The sequence below is a fragment of the Gorilla gorilla genome, chromosome X, assembly GCF_029281585.2.
Source record: "Gorilla gorilla gorilla isolate KB3781 chromosome X, NHGRI_mGorGor1-v2.1_pri, whole genome shotgun sequence".
NCBI lineage: Eukaryota > Metazoa > Chordata > Mammalia > Primates > Hominidae > Gorilla > Gorilla gorilla.
Window position 1 is genome coordinate 42,207,877 of NC_073247.2, and position 23,597 is coordinate 42,231,473.

The 23,597-nt window shown below is 37.0% G+C and overlaps 1 protein-coding gene across 11 annotated transcripts in view; it reads right to left on the minus strand.

Moving 5' to 3' along the window:
• The window catches only part of DMD (dystrophin), a 2,091,067-nt gene that overhangs the window by 559,683 nt on the left and 1,507,787 nt on the right, over positions 1–23,597 (minus strand). For all 11 annotated transcript variants that reach the window (XM_055376532.2, XM_055376533.2, XM_055376528.2 and 8 more), the window contains one exon: positions 4–215. In XM_055376532.2, the coding sequence (XP_055232507.1) occupies positions 4–215 (212 nt within the window). The remainder of the gene's footprint in view (positions 1–3; positions 216–23,597) is intronic.

Consider the following 23,597-nt stretch of genomic DNA (forward strand, 5'->3'; position numbering starts at 1 on the left):
AACCTTGGTTTCTGTGATTTTCTTTTGGATTGCATCTATTGTATAGGGACCCTCCTTCCATGACTCAAGCTTGGCTCTGGCCTGTCCTAAGACCTGCTCAGCTTCTTCCTTAGCTTCCAGCCATTGTGTTGAATCCTTTAACATTTCATTCAACTGTTGCCTCCGGTTCTGAAGGTGTTCTTGTACTTCATCCCACTGATTCTGAATTCTTTCAACTAGAATAAAAGGAAAAATAAATATATAGTAGTAAATGCTAGTCTGGAGAAGACATTTTAAATGTAACTTCCAAACATTATCTCACATTTATGTTGCTTATTTAAAAAATTATTCATTGTGTTATGGCTAGGATGATGAACAACAGGATTCTTTACTTTTTTGATGTCAAATATTAGTTTCTGTTAAATTATTTTCCTGAAGGTGACATAGAACATCAACATATATATAAAATTTTAACTCAATTCTTGATCCCTAGAACCAAATATGAATCATCTTTTAGAAAAGCACTACAGCAGAATATCCATATCCCCTTATCCTTGCCACTTCAGCACCCATCAGCCTGATTTCCCAGTGCCAGCATTTCATTGCCTGAAGGCTTTCTGTTGCCACAGGAGTTTGCTTTGCCATCCATGTGACAGGCTAGACATACCAGGCAATTGATGCCTCCCCTCCAGCTCCCAGAGGCAGCCTGTATATAATGACTAATTGTAGGAATTGGGATATTGTTACACTAGCTCCCTTGATGCTAGGGGAAATAACTCTGAGGCATGTATTTTACAAGGGTTCCAGAGTTTCCCAAGGGATAAAGCCCCAGTGACCCACAACAGCAGCTGGCTTGATAATGCACCACTCTTTACTGGCTGCCTTGCCTCACCTGTCTCATTTTTCCACTCTTCTACTGATTAATTTACCCCCCAAATAAATCACTTGCTCTTAAAACCTTTTCCAAGGGTCTTCTGAGTGAACCCAAGGGAAGATAAGTGTATTAGAAACTTCTTCTTTTTCTTTCTTTTTTTTTTTTCATGGAGTTTTGCTCTTGTAACCCAGGCTGGAGTGCAATGGTGCAATCTCGGCTCACTGCAACCTCCGCCTCCCGGGTTCAAGCTATACTCCTGTCTCAGCCTCCCGAGTAGCAGGAACTACAGGCACGTGCCATCATGCCCAGCTAATTTTTTTTTTTGTATTTTTAATAGAGACAGGGTTTCACCATGTTGGCCGGGCTGGTCTCAAACGCCTGACCTCAGGTGATCCACCTGCCTCGGCCTCCCAAAGTGCTGGGATTACAGGCGTGAGCCACCGCGCCTGGCCAACTTCTTTTAACAATACCTAAGAATTCACGCTGGGTGCATTTTGTAAGACTGGCTTATATTGAGGCTATCACTGGTATCATTGGAAGTCCAAGAGGGAGGTACTATATAGATTCTACTCTGAAATATGTTCTTTTCAAATATTAAAATAAACAGGACTACATTATTTTTTCTATACAACTTCTCCAAGCTGGTTTTACGAAATAAAAATAATACAGAAAACAAGTAATAAAACTGCCATCTACTTTATCCCTTAAGCATGAAACCTGATAGACATTCTAGATTCTTTCCTAAGCGTCACCCAACACCTCATATAATTAGTTACAAATTTCTCTCATATATAACTTCTTTCCTCTTTCTATTGGCACTGCAAACCTCTATCATTTTTTGCCCTCACATCCATAAAAGGCTCTATATCATCCTCCCAGACCCAAATCTCTGTGTTAGAATGTAAATTCTACCCTATATAAAGATTAAAACTAACATAAATCTGATCACTGCACTCCTTCTTATAAAACCCTTCAATGTTTCCCTACTGTCTTCTGGAATATCTTAGCTGGACATACGTGTTCTTCTATGATCTTGCCTAGATAATCTGAGAGGTTTATCTACAAAGCAACAAATCACAAGATAAGCAGGGTATAAGAAACCATCACAGATAATACAAGAACCTTGCAGCAGTAGAGCTGTTACTACATCTAGGCCCAAGGGATGAGGGGAGGGAAAAGTCGCCAAAAGCAGAGAATTGGAATGAGAAACCACCCTGAGAAGAGCAATAACCTTTTGTCAAAGGACATAGTCAGCCTGTGGCAACCTCAAAGGGAGGGAATTAGGAGAATAAATATCTTGACCTCACTTTACCTCCTGTCTTCAGTTTCCTTCTAGGGCTCTTGGGTGCCTAAACCAACTGGAAGCCAAAGGGCATGGGAGCCCAGTGATGACAGAGATCAGCCTCCCAGAATAAAGAGCAAGGGAGAGAAGGTCAAAGAATGGCTACAGATGGACAAACAAAATGTATATGGCACAGGACTATAAAACTATGCTTCTTATTTTGTTATGTAAGTAAAGTCCTTTTTAATTAACCCTGTTGCCTCCACAAAGTTATGTGAAGTTATAAGTTAAAGAAATACTTGAGATGGCCAGGTGCGGTGGCTCACGCCTGTAATCCCAGGTCTCTGGGAGGCCAAAGCGGGTGGATCACGAGGTCAGGAGTTCGAGACCAGCCTGACCAACATGCTGAAACCCAGTCTCTACTAAAAATACAAAAATTAGCACACGCCTGTAATCCCAGCTACTCAGGAGGCTGAGGCAGGAGAATCACTTGAACCCGGGAGGCAGAGGTTGCAGTGAACCGAGATCATGCCGCTGCACTCCAGCCTGGGTGACAGAGCAAGACTCCATCTCAAAAATAAATACATAGAAAGAAATACTTCAGATATTTTGTAAATAAGCATCAGGACTAGAAAGACCCCACAAAACTAGTGATTGTAACATGAAATCAAAAATATAGTCCCCAGAATAATTAAAACTGAGTAAGTGGCACACATTATAGACTACTGTTTTTTTTATCAGGTTTATTTCTGTTTGGGTGTTTGCTATGTATTGCAAAACTAGTCGACATATTATATTGCAACTTCAGTTAACATGTCAACCTCTGTTTAACCGTAAGTCTCTCTCTAATCTTTGAACGCCATTGTTTTGTGTGTCTCATTGTTGTTGCTCCACTAGGTAGTGGAACAGCTTTCGTAGTTGAGGCCTTGTAATTGTTTAGTCTTCTAATTAATCTTTGGTTTATAAAATAAATGGTGTAAATGCTCTTATAAGAAAGCTGTATAAAGTGTAAATGAAAATGTCTTTAAGTGTTCTGAAATATTTTGTGGATATTCCAATTACAAACCCTTTTTCAACTTATCATAGCAGGCTACTTTAGTACACATACTTGGAACCTTTTTCTCATATCCTACTGTTATGTACCATGTATATTTGAAAATAATAAAGTTGACATTCCTTAAAAATAGTCTCTGATTCCAATTTGCCTTCGCTTTCGTTAGTCTTAATTACTAACATTTTACTATGCTAGCAATATTTTTTAGAATGCCTAGTGGTTTTCACATAAACATAGCAAGCTGTTTTGATTCATGCCAGTAAATATTTTGTACATCCTATAGTTCATTTCAATAGGCAAAACAGTCTATATTTTTAAAAGGCCATCTCTAGATATTAGGAAAAGATAAAGCAGTTCTTCCTATTATGTAGGAAGATAATTTTAATCGTGGAAAAAGAAGGAAACTTTTATAACCTAAACCATTATTTCAGGCAAACATGGGATTTGAATGCTTGCTCAATAATAGAAGGCTTTCAGCAAAAAAGTGGTCATATGTGTGTTATGTAGCAAGTTAAAATAGCTCCTTGGGGTGTGCATCCCACTGAGGGTATGCTTTTTCACCCTTGACCTTCAACTGTACATTATCATAATTTATTAGTTAATTAAAAATATTTATAGGCTAGAGACTCACTCAATAATCCATCTATCCTTCTGTGCATCCCCACACATCCATCCATCTAGCCAGCTAGTCTCTATTTTATTTACCATCTGTTAGACACCAGCCATTATGATAAGAACTTGGGAAACAAAAGGGTTTAAGACAGATTACCTGGCTTCTGGTTTAGGTGCCTGTTAGATAGTGGTGCTATTCACTGCCTATCCGAAGAATGCAGAGTGAGCATGGAGAAGATAATGAGTTCAGTTTTGGACCTATTCACTGTGAGGTTGTGAGGAACACACACATAAAACTAACACTTTAGTCAGGAGGACTGAAGGATCTATAGCATAGCTGTGTATTTTGGGAGAGACAGAAATCTGGGATTGGCCGTCACTACAGAGAAATAAAAAGCAAAGCCTCAAATGCAAGTGCATTCTCATTTATATGGCACACAGACTGAGCCCAACACTGGGCTGGGAATGGACTCCTGAAAAATACAACGTAAAAAGAATAAATAAAACACAAAGAGCAAATAAGATGAATGAAAGACTAGAGAAGGAGGAGGAATATCAAGAAAGTGTACTTTTATAGAACATGGAAAAGAAAGATTTTCAAAAACACAAGAGTGATTAACACTTTTAAATCTCATAGATGTCACAAGACATAATAAAAATCATAATTAACATTTATTTGAATATCTACACTGTCTGAAGCTCTGTGTTGTTCTTTCCTTGCATTAATCACTTAATCATCATACAATCCTGTAAGTATAATTGTTTATGTTCTTTTTCTATTGCTGCAATTATCCTCATTTAACAGATGAGGAAATAAAGACAGCGTTAAATAATTGGTCTAAGGTCAGATAGATAGTGATTGTTAGAGCCGACACTTGGATTCAAGAAGTTAGACCTCCAAAGCCCATGCCAAAAGTATCCATTGGCTTTGGCCACATGGAATTCCCTGAAGACCATACACAAAATGATTTCAGTGCAGTGGTAGAAATCTTACCGTAGGAGATTAAAAAATATCTATGAAAAAGTAAAGACAGTAAATTGTAGACTATCCAACCATAGATCATTATAAGAAGAAAGTCAGAGGGGAGTTTGGTGTCAAGAGAAGTTTTTTCCCAAATATGGAAAACTTGAGTATGAATATAGGTATTGATTGGGGAAAATGGTCAAAAGACAAAGATGATGCCAGATGGAAGAAAAGTCCCTGAGAAGGTGCGTGTATTGAACATTAACTAACTACCTCCTTCTCCTGTGTTTCCCCTGTTATTTTTCCATTTGTGCAGTTTTCCCACAATAGACCTCTCTTTGCTCTGTGGATGGTGTGTACTTAGTTTTAACTCATCTCCCTGGCTTTAGTGGTTAATTCAAAGATGGACTTATGGTTCCAAGTAAGGTCAATCAGAACCAATGAAACAACTCTAGGATTTTTGTTGTTGTTGTTGTTCGTGATTCTAAAAGAGAAAACCCATTGCTTCTTGTTTAAGATGGATGAGAAAGCATGTAGTTCTGCAGTATCCTGATATCCATCTTAGAACAATTAAGAGGAATTAAACGGAACAAATACTGGGGAGCAGAGCCATGCAATGGAGAAGGAAAACTAGAATCTGGTCATACTATTTAATTCCTGAATCAAGCCTCATCTACCTTTCAACTGTTTAATGACAATGATCAATACATTTCTTCTGAGTAAGTCTAAGCTACTTTGAAATGGATTTTACATTACTACAATGTACAAGTTCTAACTTATAGAGAGAGACAAACTCTTTTGATGTAAAAAAAGGTCTCCTAGGAATTGTACAAGAATCACGGGAATTGTACATGGGAATAGCTTTCAAATATAAAAGTTTAAAAGAGGACTTTGATCCTGCTTAAAGTAGCTTTAACTAGGGTATCTAGATAAATACACTGAATGCTTATATCACCTTGGAGGAGTTCCTACATAAAAAATTTCCAAAGCCCATAGAACCAAAACTTACCAAAAATGTTATGGCATTTAGTCAACATTATTCTGTGAGCCTTATGGGTAGGAAGGGATTTTTGCCACCAATGTTTACCTCTTTCTATTCAATTTCTTTATATTATGAATAAATAAATGAAAGTGACACTCAAAAAGAGAGACATCTGGGGACAAAATTATCCCAGGACATTCACATATAGGGTGGCCACGCCTGGTTACACCCACGGTTTAAAATAATTCTATTCTTTTTCCCTTTTAAGTAGATCTTTGATAATGGAACACCCACTCAAATGTCATCGTCACATATAAAGACTTCCCCTGCTCTCATATGTGCAGTCATTTTCTCTCACCGTGGTTCTCCCATAACACTTTGTTAAGATTTTAAAACTTGTACTGTGTACTACTATGATTTACATTTTTACATTTTACATTTCTGTCTCTGACTCTAGACAGTGTCCTTGACTCAAAGGCAAGGACAGAATCTGTAGAAGATGCTGTCAGGGCCCATCTATCTGCCGTTGGCACTCATCATTCAAGTATATGCCAGCAGTGTCCTAGTACAAGCATTTGCCCTACTGCAAACCTGAGAGATTTTCCTCAGCTTGCTAGGTGCATTGGCCAGAAGTGCTGGAAAGTTAATGTACCAGGAAGCATTTAGCCAATGATGGATAAGAGTTGGAATAGTTAGCCCTGGTTCCTTGCCCTTACCCCCTTGTGGTTGACAATTTTGAGGCATGTTTTTTGTTTGTTTGTTTGTTTGTTTGTTTACTACCTCCCAGAGCTCCTTCATCAGGATCAAACCCCAGTGGCCCAAAGCAATAACTTGTTCCATAACTGGCTTAATTATTGGCTTCTTTCATTTCTTATCTCATTGTCCCACTCTCCTACTGGTACTTCCTGGGATCACATTACAACCAAACCACTTTCACCATTAATCATTGTTTAAAGGTCTGTTTCTGAAAGAAGCTAGCCTAAGTTAGTATTTTATCCATTTAAAAAAAAATCCTTCTCTGGCAAAGTGGAAGAAGCTAGAAAATAAAAATAAAGTAAAAAGTAAAAATTAAAAACATCCTTAGTGCACAAACTAGTGTTTGGCATTTGGAATACCTTCAATAAATGTCTGTCAAACGAGTTGTACATGTAGATTATTTCCATTATCCCCACTTTCTCTTTATAATGATATAAAAATGCCATTTCTAAAGTTAACCTTTGCCCAGCATCTTCAGTCTTTCTTCTTAAGTAACCACTATTTGTTTGTTGCATTTCAAGTTTTCATAATTTGAAAATGGACTCAAGACTTTCCCATTTCCTTCCTTATTTTCCTCTTATGCTTATGCTCATGATCTCTATTCCAGGCAAACAAATGTCCTCTGAATTTCCTTTGTTTCTTATTTAATGCCTTTGTATCAACCACATTCATTTGTATAAAACATCTTTAATGTCATGTTTACTAGTAGAATATCTGTGCCTTATATAAAATCCATAAATTAAAAGATATGGGAGGGTCAAATAATTCAGTAAGCCAAAACTAATCAATGACCTCTCTTTCCCTAACTTTCTTAAAGTAACTATAGGTTAGAGAGAATCTGTTGGCATATCCTATTGCCTGTGTCTATCTTCTTAATCAAATTATAGATAAATAATTTAGAAACTCCCTCTATATATTGAAGCCAGTGGATTAGGGTCTCCCACATGACCTAGGGAGACACCAGCTGGCATGGCTAAGGGAGTGGTTGCACCATACCTCCCCTACTCCCAGCAGTGAAGCTTGCAGCAACAGAAGTGACTCCTTACTTCTCGTTAAGGAGAAGAGAGCGAAAAGTAAAGAAGACTTTGTCTTGCATCTTGGATACCAGCTCAGCCACAGTAGGATGGGGCATGGGCAGAGTCATGAGGCCCGCATTCCAGGCCCTAGTTCCTGGATAGCATTTCTAGACACACCCTGGGCCAAAAGGGAATCTGCTACCTTAAAGGGAAGGACTCAGTCCTATCAGGATTCATCAGCTACTAACTAAAGAGGCCTTGAACGTTGAATAACCAGTTGCAATACCCAGGGAGTACACTGTGGGACTTGGCCTCTGAGATGTGCTGGCTTCATAGGTCACCCAACAAATTCCCAGCTGTGGTGGTTATGGTGAAAGACTCCTTCTGGTTGAGAAAAGTAGAGAGAAAAGTAAAGGGGACTTTGTCTTGCCCCTTAGGTACCAGCTCAGCCACAGAAAGGCAGAGAAGCAGGCAGGCTTCTGGGATTTCTGAGTCCTGGCCTAGGTTCTTGGACAGCATTTTTGGTCCTGCCTTGGGCCAGAGGGGAGCCCAAGGCCCTAAAATATGGGTCCCAGTTCTCTCAGCATCCACCACAAGCTGATGGAAGAGCCCTTGGGCTTTAAGTGAACACCAATGGAGGCCAAGCAGAACCCTCATGGTGGTGAGGGCCACAGGGAGAGGATCCTCTGCCTTTTAAAAGGGCAAGGAAGCGCAGGGAGCACTTTATATTGTGGTGTGAGTGCCAGCTTAGCCACAATAGAATAGAACATGAGGTAAACTGCTAAGGTTTTTGACTCCAGTGACTGGCCCTCAGACAGCATCTCTGGATATGCCCGGGGCCTAAGATTTCCACCGAAAAATCTGCTGCCAGATGTACTGAAGCTCCACTGCATGTTATTTGTTTCCTTTCTCTTGCTGCTTTTAGGATTCTTTCTTTATCCTTGACCTGTGGGAGTTTGATTATTGCATGCCTTGAGGTAGTCTCTGAGATAATTCTGCTTGGTGTTCTATAACTTTGTCGTACTTGAATGTTGGTATCTTTCTCTGTTTCTGAAGTTCTCTGATATTGTCCCTTTGTATCAACTTTCTATCCCTATCTCTTTCTCTACCTCCTGTTTAAGGCCAATAACTCTTAGATTGACCCTTTTGAGGCTATTTTCTGGATCTTGTAGGCAGATAGCCTATTTGAAAATACACAGCCAGAGAAGACAAAAGAAAAAAATAATAAGAAACAATGAAGCATACCTACAAGATCCAGACACAAAAACACCTTCAAAAAAATCAATGAATCCAGGAGCCAGTTTTTTGAAAAGATCAACAAAATTGATAGACCGCTAGTAAGACTAATAAAGAAGAAAAGAGAGAAGAATCAAATAGATGCAATAAAAAATGATAAAGGGGATATCACCACCGACACCACAGAAATACAAACTACCATCAGAGAATACTATAAACACCTCTATGCAAATAAACTAGAAAATCTAGAAGAAATGGATAAATTCCTGCACACATAAACCTTCCCAAGACTAAACCAGGAAGAAGTTCAATCCCTGAATAGACCAATAACAGGCTCTGAAATTGAGGCAATAATTAATAGCCTACAAACCAAAAAAAGTCCAGGACCAGATGGATTCACAGCCGAATTCTACAAAGGTACAAAGAGGAACTGGTACCATTCCTTCTAAAACTATTCCAATTAATAGAAAAAGAGGCAATCCTCCCTAACTCATTTTATGAGGCCAGCATCATCCTGATACCAAAGCCTGGCAGAGACACAACAAAAAAAGAGAATTTTAGACCAATATCCCTGATGAACATCGATGCAAAAATCCTCAATAAAATACTGGCAAACCGAATCCAGCAGCACATCAAAAAGCTTATCCACCATGATCAAGTGGGCTTCATCCCTGGGATGCAAGGCTGGTTCAACATACACAAATCAATAAATGTAATCCAGCATATAAACAGAACCAACAACAAAAATCACATGGTTATCTCAATAGATGCAGAAAAGGCCCTTGACAAAATTCAACAGCCCTTCATGCTAAAAACTCTCAATAAATTAGGTATTGATGGGATGTATCTCAAAATAGTAAGAGCTATTTATGACAAACCCACAGCCAATATCATACTGAATGGGCAAAATTGGAAGCACTCCCTTTGAAAACTGGCACAAGACAGGGATGCCCTCTCTCACCACTCCTATTCAACATAATGTTGGAAGTTCTGGCCAGGGCAATCAGGCAGGAAAAAGAAATAAAGGGTATTCAATTAGGAAAAGAGGAAGTCAAATTGTCCCTGTTTGCAGATGACATGATTGTATATTTAGAAAACCCCATCGTCTCAGCCCAAAATCTCCTTAAGCTGATAAGCAACTTCAGCAAAGTCTCAGGATATAAAATAAATGTGCAAAAATCACAAGCATTCCTATACACCAATAATAGACAAACAGAGAGCCAAATCATGAGTGAACTCTCATTCACAACTGCTTCAAAGAGAATAAAATACCTACAAATACAACTTAAAAGGGATGTGAAGGACCTCTTCGAGGAGAACTACAAACCACTGCTCAAGGAAATAAAAGAGGACACAAACAAATGGAAGAACATTCCATGCTCATGGATAGGAAAAATCAATATCGTGAAAATGGCCATACTGCCCAAGGTAATTTATAGATTCAATGCCATCCCCATCAAGCTACCAATGACTTTCTTCACAGAATTGGAAAAAACTACTTTAAAGTTCATATGGAACCAAAAAAGAGCCCACATTGCCAAGACAATCCTAAGCCAAAAGAACAAAGCTGGAGGCATCACGCTACCTGACTTCAAACTATACTACAAGGCTACGGTAACCAAAACAGCATGGTACTGGTACCAAAACAGAGATATACACCAATGGAACAGAACAGAGCTCTCAGAAATAATACCACACATCTACAACCATCTGATCTTTCACAAACCTGACAAAAACAAGAAATGGGGAAAGGATTCCCTATTTAATAAATGGTGCTGGGAAAACTGGCTAGCCATATGTAGAGAGCTGAAACTGGATCCCTTCCTTATACCATATACAAAAATTAATTCAAGATGGATTGAAGACTTAATGTTAGACCTAAAACCATAAAAACCCTAGAAGAAAACCTAGGCAATACCATTCAGGACATAGGCATGGGCAAGGACTTCATGTCTAAAACACCAAAAGCAATAGTAACAAAAGCCAAAATGGACAAATGGGATCTAATTAAACTAAAGAGCTTCTGCACAGCAAAAGAAACTACCATCAGAGTGAACGGGCAACCTACAAAATGGGAGAAAATTTTCGCAATCTACTCATCTGACAAAGGGCTAATATCCAGAATCTACAAAGAACTCAAACAAACTTACAAGAAAAAAACAAACAACCCCATAAAAAGTGGGTGAAGGATATGAACAGACACTTCTCAAAAGAAGACATTTATGCAGCCAAAAGACACATGAAAAAATGCTCATCATCACTGGCCATCAGAGAAATGCAAATCAAAACCACAATGAGATACCATCTCACACCAGTTCGAATGGCGATCATTAAAAAGTCAGGAAACAACAGGTGCTGGAGAGGATGTGGAGAAATAGGAACACTTTTACACTGTTAGTGGGACTGTAAACTAGTTCAACCATTGTGGAAGTCAGTGTGGCGATTCCTCAGGGATCTAGAACTAGAAATACCATTTGACCCAGCTATCCCATTACTGGGTATATACCCAAAGGATTATAAATCCTGCTGCTATAAAGATACATGCACATGTATGTTTATTGCTGCACTATTCACAATAGCAAAGACTTGGAACCAATCCAAATGTCCAACAATGATAGACTGGATTAAGAAACTGTGGCACATATACACCATGGAATACTATGCAACCATAAAAAAGGATGAGTTCACGTCCTTTGTAGGTACATGGATGAAGCTGGAAACCATCTTTCTCAGCAAACTATCACAAGGACAGAAAACCAAACACCGCATATTCTCACTCATAGGTGGGAATTGAACAATGAGAACACCTGGACGCAGGAAGGGGAACATCACACACCGGGGCCTGTCGTGGGGTGAGGGGACGGGGGAGGGATAGCATTAGGAGATATACCTAATGTAAATGACAAGTTAATGGGTGGAGCATACCAACGCGGCACATGTATAGATATGTAACAAACCTGCAAGTTGTGCACATGTACCCTAGAACTTAAAGTATAATTAAAAAAAAAAGTAAGTTGTGATGTTAGAAACATAAAATGTGGGAGGAGGGAGAGTAAAAGTGTTGAGTATATGCACACAATCAAATTTAAGTTATTATCAGCTTATAAAATGTTTTATGCAAGCCTCAGAGTATCCACAAAGCACAAACTTATAATACATACATGAATGATAAAAACAAAAGACCCAAAGTATACTACTACACAAAACCATCAAAACACAAAGGAAGACAGCAATAGAGGAAGAAAGGAACAAAGAATCTGTAAGACAACCTGGAAACAATTAACAAAATGACACTAGTAAGTCCTTACCCATCCATCATTATTTTGAATGTAAATAGATTAAACTCTCCAATCAAAAGGCATAGAGTGGTTGAGTGGATTAACAACAACAACAAAAAACAAGACCCAAATATGTGCTGCCTACAAGTGGCTCATTTCACCTTAAAGGACATGCATAGACTGAAAGTAAAGGGATGAAAAAAGATACTCCATGTACATGAGAACAAAAAGAGAGCAGGGTAGTTACACTTATTTCAGACAAAATAATCTTTAGGTCAAATCTGTTCAAAGTGACAAAGAACGTCATTATATATTGATAAAGGTTATTTCATCAAAAGGACATAACAAGTATAAGTATATAAGCATCCCAAATCAGAGCACCTAAATATATAAAGCAAACATTAAGGGATCTGAAGGGAAACATAGCCTATAACATAATAATAGCAGGCAATTTCAGTATTACACTTTAAGTAACAGACAGAAAAATTCATAAGAAAACATTGGACTTGAATGACATTTTAGACCAAATGGACCTAACAGACATATACAGAACATTGTGCCCTGAACAGTAGGAAAATACAGATTCTTCTCAAGTACACATGTAACATTCTCCAGGATAGATCATATGTTAGGCCACAGACAAGTCTCAACAAATTTAAGAAAACCCATCATGTATCTTTTCTGACCACAGTATAAAATTAGAAATCAATTACATGAGAAATCATATAAAATTAAGAAATATGTGGAAACTAAACAATATGCTCCTAAACAATTATTGGGTCAAAAGAAGAAATTCAAGAGGAAATTTTTTTAAAATCTTGAGACAAACAGAAATGAAAACACAACATAGAAAAACTTTTGGGTGTAGCAAAAGCAGTGCTAAGAGGGAAGTTTATATCAATAAATTCCTACATCAAAAAAGAAGAAATATCTCAAATGAAATACCTAACATTATACCTCAGGAAACTACAAAAAGAAGAATGAATTAAGCCCAAAGTTAGTGGAAAGAAGAAAATAACAAAGATCAGAGCAGAAATAAATGAAATAGAGACTAGAGAAACAATAGAAAAAAAAATCAATAAAACTAAAAGTTGGTTTTTTGAAAAGCTAAACACAATTGACAAATCCTTAGCTAGACTAAGAATGAAGAGAGCAGGCTCAAATAAATCAAATCAGAAATCAAAGAGAAGACATTATGACTGATAACACAGAAATACAAAGGATCCTAAGAGACTATGATGAACAATTATAAACCAAGAAATTGGACATCCTAACAGAAATGGATGAATTCTTAGAAATACATAATCTACCAAAACTGAATAATGAAAATTGGAAATCTGAAAAGATCAGTAACAGTTAAGGAAACAGTTAAGGAGATTGCATCAGTATTTAAAAGTTCTCACATCAAAGGAAAGCTCAAGACCAGATGGCTTCATGGGAGAATTCTACAAACATTTAAAGAAGACCTAATACAAATCTTTCTCAAACTCTTTCGGAAAACTAAACAGGAAGGGATTCATCCAAATTTATTTTACAAGGCCAGCAATACCCTGATCCCAAAGCCAGGCAAAGACACTACAAGGAAAGAAAACTATAGGCCAATATCATGAATGAAATTAGATGCAAAAATTCTCAATGAAATACTAGTGAACCATATTTAATAGTTTATTAGAAGGATTATTCACCATGACCAAGAGGGATTTATCCCTGAGATAGAAGGTTGTTTCAATATATGTAAATTAATAAATGTGATTCAACATATAACAGAATGAAGTACAAAAACCATATGATCATTTTAATAAACGCAGAAAGAGCATTTGACAAAATTCAACATCCTTTCATGAGACAAACTCTTAGCAAATTAGGTATAGAAGAAATGTTCTCCAAAAGAATAAAAGCCATAAATCACAAGCCCACAGCTAACATCATGCACAACAGTAAAATGTAGAAGGCTTTTCTCTAAGATCAGGAGCAAGACAAAGATGCCCACTCTCCCCACCCTTGTTTAACTTAGTACTGGGAGTCCTAGCCAGAGCAATTAGGCAGGAGAAAGAAATAAAAGGCAACCAAACTGAAAAGGATGAAGTAAAATTGCCCCTTCTTGCTGATGACATAATCTTATACAGCAAATCCTAAGGACTCCACTGAAAACTGTTAGAATTCATACACAAGTTTAGTAAAGTTGCAGGGTACAAAATCAACTTACAAAAATCAGTAGCGATAACAATTGTTATTGTTTGTACAGTAACAACAAACTGTCTAAAATAGAAATTAAGGAAACAATCTCACTTATAATAGCATGAAAAAATATTTGGAGTGAATTTAACCAAGAAAGTGAAAGATCTGCGTGTTGAAACTATAAGACACTGACGAAAGAAATTGAAGATGACACAAATAAATGGAAAGATTTCTATGTTCATAAATTGGAAAAATTAATATTGTTAAACATAAAGCAATCTAAAGATTCAACACAATACTAACAAAATCTGCATATCATTCTTTATAGAATTTTTTTTTAAAAATCCTAAAATTTGCATGGAACCACAAAAGAGCCTGGATAGCCAAAGCTGTCTTTACTAAAAAGAATAAAATTGGAAGTATGTCACTATTGGATTTAAAAATGTATTACAAAGCTATAATAATCAAAACAGCATGGCAAGTACATAAAAACAGACCAATGGAATAAGACAAAGAGGACTAAAATAAACCTACACACCTTTGATCAATTGATTTTTGACAAAGGTAGCAAGAACACACAATAGGGAGAGGACAGTCTCTTCAATAAACGGTATTGGGAAAACTGAATGTTCACATACAGAATAAAACTGGACCCTTATCTCACCCCTTATACAAGAATCAACTCAAAATGGATTAAAGCCTTAAATGTAATACCTGAAACTAAAAACTACAAAAACATAAGAGAAGAGCTCCATGACACTGGTCTGGGCAGTGGTTTCTTGCATATGACCCCCAAACACAATCAAAACAAAAATAGGTAAGTAAGATTGCATCAAACTAAAAAGCTTTGCACAGCAAAGGAAACAATTAATAGAATAAAGAGACAACCCAGAGATTGGGAGAAGATATTTGCAAATCATACATTAGATAAGGTGCTAATATCCAAAATATACAAGGAACTCAAGCTACTCAATAACAAGAAAACAAATAACCCTAATAAAAAAATGGGCAAATATATGAGTAGACATTCTCAAAAGATGACAAACAGCATATATATATATATAAAATACTCAACATCTCTAATCATCAAAAAATGCAAATTAAAATCACAATGAGATATCACCTCATATCTTCTGGATTGGCTATCATCAAAAAGTTGAAAGATAACAAGTGTTCATGAGGATATAGAGAATAAGGAAACCTTATCCACTATTGGTAGTATTGTGAATTAGTAACGGCCTCCATAAAGACAGTATGAATGTTTCTCAAAATAATAAAAAGAGAATGACCATATGTTCCAGAAATCCCACTTCTGGGTACATACTCAAAAGAAAAGGAGGGAGTATATTGAAGAGCTATCTGCACTCTCATATTGTTGTAGCACTGTTCACAACAGGCAAGATTTGGAAGCAAGCTAACTGTCCATCGACATGCGAATGGATACAGAAAATGTGGCTCATATAAATGATGCAGTACTATTTAGCAATAAAAAAGAATTATATCCTGTCATCTGCAACATCTTGGATGGAACTGGAGGTCATTACATTAAATGAAATAAGCCAGTCACAGAACGAAAATCACTGCATGTTCTCACTTATTTGTGGGATCTAAAAATTAAAACTATTGAACTCATGGAGACAGAATAAAAGGATGGTTACCAGAGGCTACAAAGGGTAGTGTGGAGGTAGGGGATAGGTGGGGATTGTTAGCGGCTACAAAAAATAGTTAGAAAGAATGAATAAGACCTAGTATTTGATAGTGCAACAGGGGGACTATAGTCAATAATAATTTAATTGTACATTAAAAAATAACTAAAAGTACAATTACATTGTTTGTAGCACAAAGGATAAATGCTTGACAGGATGGATACCTCATTCTCCATGATGTGCTTGTTTCACATCACATGCCTATATCAAAACACCTCATGTACCCCATAAATATATATACCTACTATGTACCCCAAAAAATTAAAAATAAAAAAAATTATTTTAAAAACCTAGGAAATTCTGTCATTTGGAATAATAAGGATGAGCCTGGAGGACATTAGGTTAAGTGAAATAAACTTGGCACAGAGAGACACATATCATATAATCTCATTTGTATGTGCAGTTTAAAAAAAGTTGAACTCATAGAGAGTATTATGGTGGTGATCAAAAGCTGCAGTGGTGGGTGGATGGAAAAATGAGAGACGTTTATCAATGGGTACAAAGTTCCAGTTAGACAGGAGGAATAAGTTCTGGTGTTCTTTTGCACAGCACAGGAACTATAGCTAATATTGTCATATTGTATATTTCCAAATAGCTAAAAAGGAGGATTTTAAATATTCTCACCACAAAAATGATAAGTATTTGAGGTGATAGATATGCCTGATTTGATTATTCCACAATGTATATATATGGATTGAAACATCACAATGTACCCCATAATACAGTTGTTGACTAAAAATGAAATAAAATTTTTAAAATGAATATTATTTGAGTTGTAATTCCACTCCCAGGTGTATATCCAACAGAAATGCATAGTTATTAATATATTCACCAAAAACCATGTACCAGACTGTTAATAGCATGGCTATGGATTGCAGAATTATTGACAGCAATTTCCTCATGTTGGAAACTACCCAATTTCTCATCCATATCAACATGTGTAAATACATTGTGGTATCAATAGAATATTATTCAGTAAGAAAAGTGAACAATCCACAACTACATACAATAATATGGATGAATCTCACAAACATATTGTTGAGGGGAAAAATACAGCCACAGACAAGTAGATATGACTGTTCGATTCCTTCATATAATACACAAAAACAGGAAAAAGTAATAGAAAACTTTTGAAGTAAGGATAGTAGTCACCCTTGTGAAATGTTCATTACTGGAGAAGACATGAAGGGGGATCCTGAGCTTCTGGTTATATTATATTATGTTTCTTGATTTGGATGCTATTTACACAGTTGCATTCAATTTATAGAAATTCACTCTTCTGCATATGGCTAGCCAGTTCTCCCAGCACCATTTATTAAATAGGGAATTTGATTTGTGAAATATATTCTACATACAACTTTGGACAATTCATCTTTTAAAAAAAGGTGTCACCTGTGAAATACGTGTCATTTTGGCTGCTGTGAATAATAAAAGATGCAATCATTCTGCTACAAACACAATACGATTTTGACTGTACATGGATGTGACAAAGAACATTTCAGAAATTCTTATTGGACAGTGAACTGGACTAGATTCACAGACACACATCAGCATATACAGACGAATCAAGCAGCTATTCTGCTATTTAATAAAAGAAACAAAGCAGTACAATTGATTGTTATAGTAGTCCCAAGAGTAGACCCTGCAGAAATATGTACAAAAGACAATTTTAGAAGTTTTAAATGTATTTCATTTTGTCAAGGAATGAAAGCAAACGTAAAATCTGAAGATCATCAGAGTGAAGCTGTTATCTTAAAAGTGGATCAGTGTGGTAGTCTGACATCATATAGACCTGGTAATTGTCCATAACTGAGCATCAATTTATACTACAGAATTTTACCACACTTGCGACACTCCACCCAGGAGACTGACAGATCAAAAATATATTATGGCAATGTATTTGGCCACTAGAGCCCATATTGTTAGATTTACATTTACACCAAATTCATCTGACATACAACAGTGAAATAATAATAAAGTATATGCACATAAACCCAATCTGTGCATGTTTGTAATTGAAGAGCTACCCAATGTACACATTTTTTTTCTCACAAAGGTCCATCATGGAAAGCTTCTCAACTGATTTGTGCAGTAAATAGATGTTAGGTAATAAACGGAAATAAATAACCAATGCTAAGACTCAGGATGACAGACTGAGACCCAGCATGTGTCCTGATTTACGAACCTCCAGAAGTGTCAAATTGGAAACTCAGCAATCATGTCAAGAACCACAATATTGCAGAGAAAGAAACAGTTCAGTTGATTGAATACGAACCAATCTTTCACTTCAAGTTTTTTAAACTAGCTATGTTTAACTATCGATATACATTCTTGACTGATATAAATTCCCACAACATCTCTCTTAGGGAGGAATGTTATTTATACACAAGAAATGATTACCTTTTGAATACACATTGCTGCAGAACAAAGAACAGTTCTGTTGCAATTTCTGCACTGACTGTACAGCACGAGAATTAGAAGTCTGTGTAACTGATTTTTAGAAAGCAACTTTGACTAGCAGTTAGTCTTGGGTTATAACCCTGGATTAGCGATGAAATAGTGGATTTAAATGGGAAAAGTTGATTTGCCACGATCTCAGTTTCCTCAACTCCCAAACTGAAATAATGACAACTGCAGAACCACTGAATTATTGTGAAGATAAAATTCAATAATGAATAAAAGCATAAAGGATCCTACTAAAGCAACGTGCTATTGCTTCTCTGTATAGACAAGACTAAACAATGAATTATAGTTATCAACAAACATTCACGATCTGCTAGGGAGTGCACACTATGGATCTCATTGATCCCACAGAGTACGCCAGAGTTCCAGGTAGAAAATGCCAAGCTGAAAGGCTTAAATTGCAGGTAAATCTTTTGAGGTCATTTGAGTGAGTGAAGAATGACGGACATGACTAACTGTGGGCAACTCTAAAGGAAAAATGATCCCAATTGCAGTTAAGACAAAGATTTCTAAACTATTTGTTGGGATCAGGAAAAAGGTAGAAATAGCAATAGACTGTTCTCCGAGGCTAAAACCATCAAAAAATGTTAGGCATGATCAAGAATGAAGCTGAAAACAAGGAAACCACCATTATTGTAACCTTGTACAAAGCTAGGACACAACTATACCTAGAGTAATGTAAGCATAACTCAATGTTTGACATACAAAGACATATAAGGAACTGAGGAAGGTCCAAATAATAACACAGCTTATAAGGAATATTAAGATATGTCCCTTCTACTTCCACAAGGCATTTGAACAGGGTTCTGTGGAAGACCTATCTATAGTTAAGCTTTGCAAAAGAAGTTTCAACTCAAACCCACAAAGAGGAAGAAACATATATGCTAACCATGTAGCTAGTATGAACGGGCATTTTTTTTCACTTAGATATAGAAGAGGAGGAATGTGGTTGTTTTACAAATAGAGAATAAAGTATCTGAGATGTAACAGATCGAAAAGCTAAAAACAGAGGGGAGTTATTGGCACATGAATAAATCCTGGCCACTATGATGACCAAGTTGCTTTTTCTCTAAATCCCAAAAAGCTAGAATGCAGAAACAGCCAAGCATTTTGGTTAAGTTCATGGAAGCCAGACCCAGAACAAACGATTAAATTTTAAAATTTTATAATATTAGCCTAACATTTAAGGTTAGTTTGGAACATGGAAAAGATCAATAGTTTAGTGCTATTTTTCACACTGTTTACTCCTCTATTATATGGGGATAATAACAAGAAGATTAATAATCTAGAAAGATGAAAGGAAATAATGTACACAAGGCACTGAGAAAAGTGCCTGACCCCTAGTCAGCTCTCAATTATAGGGGCGTAAATAGGCAATCATGTACTTTTGTAACACTGTTGGACTTTTCTGGGGCTTCTTAAATCCTGAGTCGTAAAGCAAAGGAGGATAGATTGGATGATCCCTGGAGATGTTTCCAGCTCTAACAGTTTGTGAAATACGTTTCTTGATGCCTCTGTCAGAGCTGAAAGCTCACCTTACAAGGTTTTTGTGAAGAACTCACCCAGCCCAGTGCCTAGATGAACAAATGACGTATCAATAGCCATACTGTTCCCCTGGATGGACCTTTGGTAAATTTCAACTTGGCAATCTTATGGTCATATATTCAGTCATGCTACCTGTCAGTTAAAGGAAACTCAAGCCAACCTAAAAAATGTTCCCTCGTGTCTGGGCCAAGGCTATTTTTTTGTATCTTAAGAGAGGCATGTGTCACACAGGTATACCCATTCATCGAAACTCATTTCATAATACACATGAGATTTACACATTCTAGTCTATACAAATTTTGCCACAAACAAACAAACAAACAAACAAAAGAAATGTGAACAAATATCGAGCTCTGGTTAATGACATGCATGTTGAAGAACTTAGGGGTAAAGGGAACCGATGTCACCAACTTACTTTGAAGGGCATCAGAAAATAACAGGGGTTGGCGGGTAGAGAAAGGAATGAAGTGATACAACAAAATCTAGAGAGTGGGTTCATGAGCACTCACTGTACAATTCTTTCAGCTTTCTGTGTATTTGAAAAATTTTAAAATAGAATGTTAGATAAAACGTTCTCTCGGCTGGGCACGGTGGCTCACACCTGTAATCCCAGCACTTTGGGAGGCCGAGGTGAACGGATCATGAGATCAGGAGCTGAAGATCAGCCTGGCCAAGATGGTGAAACCCTGTCTCTACTAAAAATACAAAAATTAGCCAGGCGCAGTGGCAGGCACCTGTAATCCCAGCTACTCAGGAGGCTGAGGCAGGAGAATCGCTTGAACCCGGGCGGCAGAGGTTGCAGTGAGCCGAGATCGCGCCACTGCACTCCAGCCTAGGCAACATAGTGAGACTCTGTCTCAAAAAAAAAAAGTTCTCTCACAGAAAACACAAAGCAGCATATTATTTAAGCAGTTTTCTGAATCACTAACACCACTTTCCAATGAAGAAAAAAATACCATCTGTGGGATATGGAAGTTTAAAGATACTAAACAGAACTTACAGGAGTAGAAATGGCAAAACGTTTTGCTCAAAGTCACAATGTGTATGGAGAGGAGTTGGAAATGGAATTTAGGCAGGTCTCTTAATTTTCTAATCAACAGACTGTCAAAGACCAGATTACCTCCTTAAAAGTATGCTGAATATTCTAATAAAGAAAATGAGTTAACCTTCTAAAGAAAGCTCATTCTCCTGTTTTGGTAATAAAACTTAGGGAAGTATGTATTGCTTCCCATACGGAAAGATGAGCTGGGTGAAAGGAGGATTGGGTTTTTACCACTGGTTGGAGGATAATAGATTATGAAAAAATATCAACATCCAGTCATAATGAAACATGTAAGTTGTTTTATTAATTAAATAGGTGAATGCTGAAATGTGATATTATTTGATCCCATTAAAATGAATAATGTTTTTAAAAACATAATGACTTCTCTTTTGGGGGTGTTGGAAACTATTGGTTAAGATGAAAGCCTGAAGTTAGGAGAAAAGCTTGATGTATATCTATGCAAAAATATTTCAGTTTATCATCTTAGGTCACTTACAAGTCACAGAAAAGAAACTATCTAGATGTGATAATAGGCCTAACATATCATTAGATGATCCATCGGTCCAGCATCTCAGTCATTAACTAATTAAGTGCCAAATGTAGCAAATAAAGTACTAACAACTCAAAAGTGTTCAGCAAGAGTTCATTAAAGCGAAGCTAAAGGGGACCATTATAATTCTAGCACCACAGATTTATTACCATGTCACCAGCATGCAATGCACACAATAAAACTCATTCATCACTGTAAATTTGCACATCAAATTTGATGCATTTGTTGGAATATAAATATTTTTAAAATCATGTAGAATAAAAAGCATTTTTTTCTCCCTTAGCACACATTGAATTTCATATCTACACCTTGCCACTTCAACTTTTACTTGATGAGTGCAGAAAATGGAAATTAACCCTGAAAAACAAAGTGGCCTCACTCTTATTTTTACAAGCATACTCCACCATCCAACTATTCAAGTTAAGAAATAAAAATAAATGGAAAACAATTTCTTGAACAGAAACTATGGCTAAAAAGCACAATTCCATACATTGTTTACTGACAGAACTTTTCTGTATTTCAATTCTTTCTTACCTCCTTCTCTTCAGATTTAGGTGTCCCTCCTACCCATGCCTAATTCCCTCGCTGTACTCAATGTTCCAGTCTCTTCCATCTTCTATGAGAAGTGATTCCATCTTTTACCCCTCCTATGTCTTCAATCTCTGTCTACAACCATGTTTATTTTAAGAAGAAAACAACCAAAACCAACCAAACAAAAGACAAAAGAGTATTACTTCCTTTGGTCCTACACCCCACCTGCGTCCCCTGATGGAAACCCTATGTCTTCCTCCTTTGTGGGAGAGTGGCTTATACCAGTGCTACTTAAAGGATGGTTTGTGTATAAGCAGCATCAGCATCACCTGATAACTTGTTAGAAATGCAGAATCTCAGGCTTCACTCTAGAGCTAATGAATCAAAATCTGCATTTTAAAATAAGATTTTTCAGGTGATTACATTTTGAGAAGCAATAGTCTATACCCACTATTTCCACATCCACACCTCACATACCCTTCTAAACCATTACATTTTGGCTTTTGCCACTGAAATTACTTTTGCAGGTGATAGCAGTGACCTTAAAGTTGCTACAGTATTAGAGAGTCTAAAGTCTTTATGTTTTCAGATATCCCTTCAGTACCTGCCAATTGACGAACCCTCTTTGAAACCTTCTCTTTTGATTAATATGGAAGATTCCTTCTTGGATTTTATTCTGCCTATTTGGCCACTCCTCACTCTCTTCGGCCCATTCCTTAAATGTTGCTATTCCCTAGGGGTCTCCCTTTGATCTTTTTGTTTTCACTTTACATATTCTCTCTGGTGAGTTCATGTATGTATATTGCTTCATTTACTATCTCTAAAATAATCAGAGTAAAATCTGTGTTTTAAGCTAAGAATTGTCTCTTGAACTCTGTATCCATAGAGCCAAACGCCTACTAAATCTCTATGAAATAGCCAACATATCCAAACTGGATTACATCATCTTCATTCTTCCTCTCCCCTAATCACTGATACACATCTGTTCCTCTACTTAGTCACTGAAGGAGAAACATGCAAATTATCCTTCATTCTTCTTTCTTCCTTATACTTTAACCAAGAAGATGCCGAGTCACTTCTCCTTAATAGCTCTTCTGGCCTCTATATTATTCATCTCTCTCTTCCCTAGATTGCTTTAGTTAAAAGCCTCCTGATGCTCTCTCTAGTTCAGCAGAACACAACCTTGTCTGTGCATTTGAATCAAGAGGGCTGCTTTAAAAACTACGAATGTCTGGGCCCTATTAAGGCTCTGATTTAACTGGTTTGGGGTGGAGTCCAAGTATTGGCATTTTTTTTAAACTCCCCCTAGTGATTCTAACGTGCAGCCAGGGATGAGAACCACTGATTTAATGTTAGCCTTTTGCACTCCCCATCCTTTTTTAAAACTCTAGTCAGAGAAGTCTTTTTTTTTTTTTTTTTTTAATAGGGAGTCTCCCTCTGTCATCCAGGCTGAAGTGCAGTGGCACCATCTTGGCTCACTGCCACCTCTGCCTCTTGGGTTCAAGCTATTCTCCTGCCTCAGCCTCCTGAGTAGCTGGGATTACAGGCA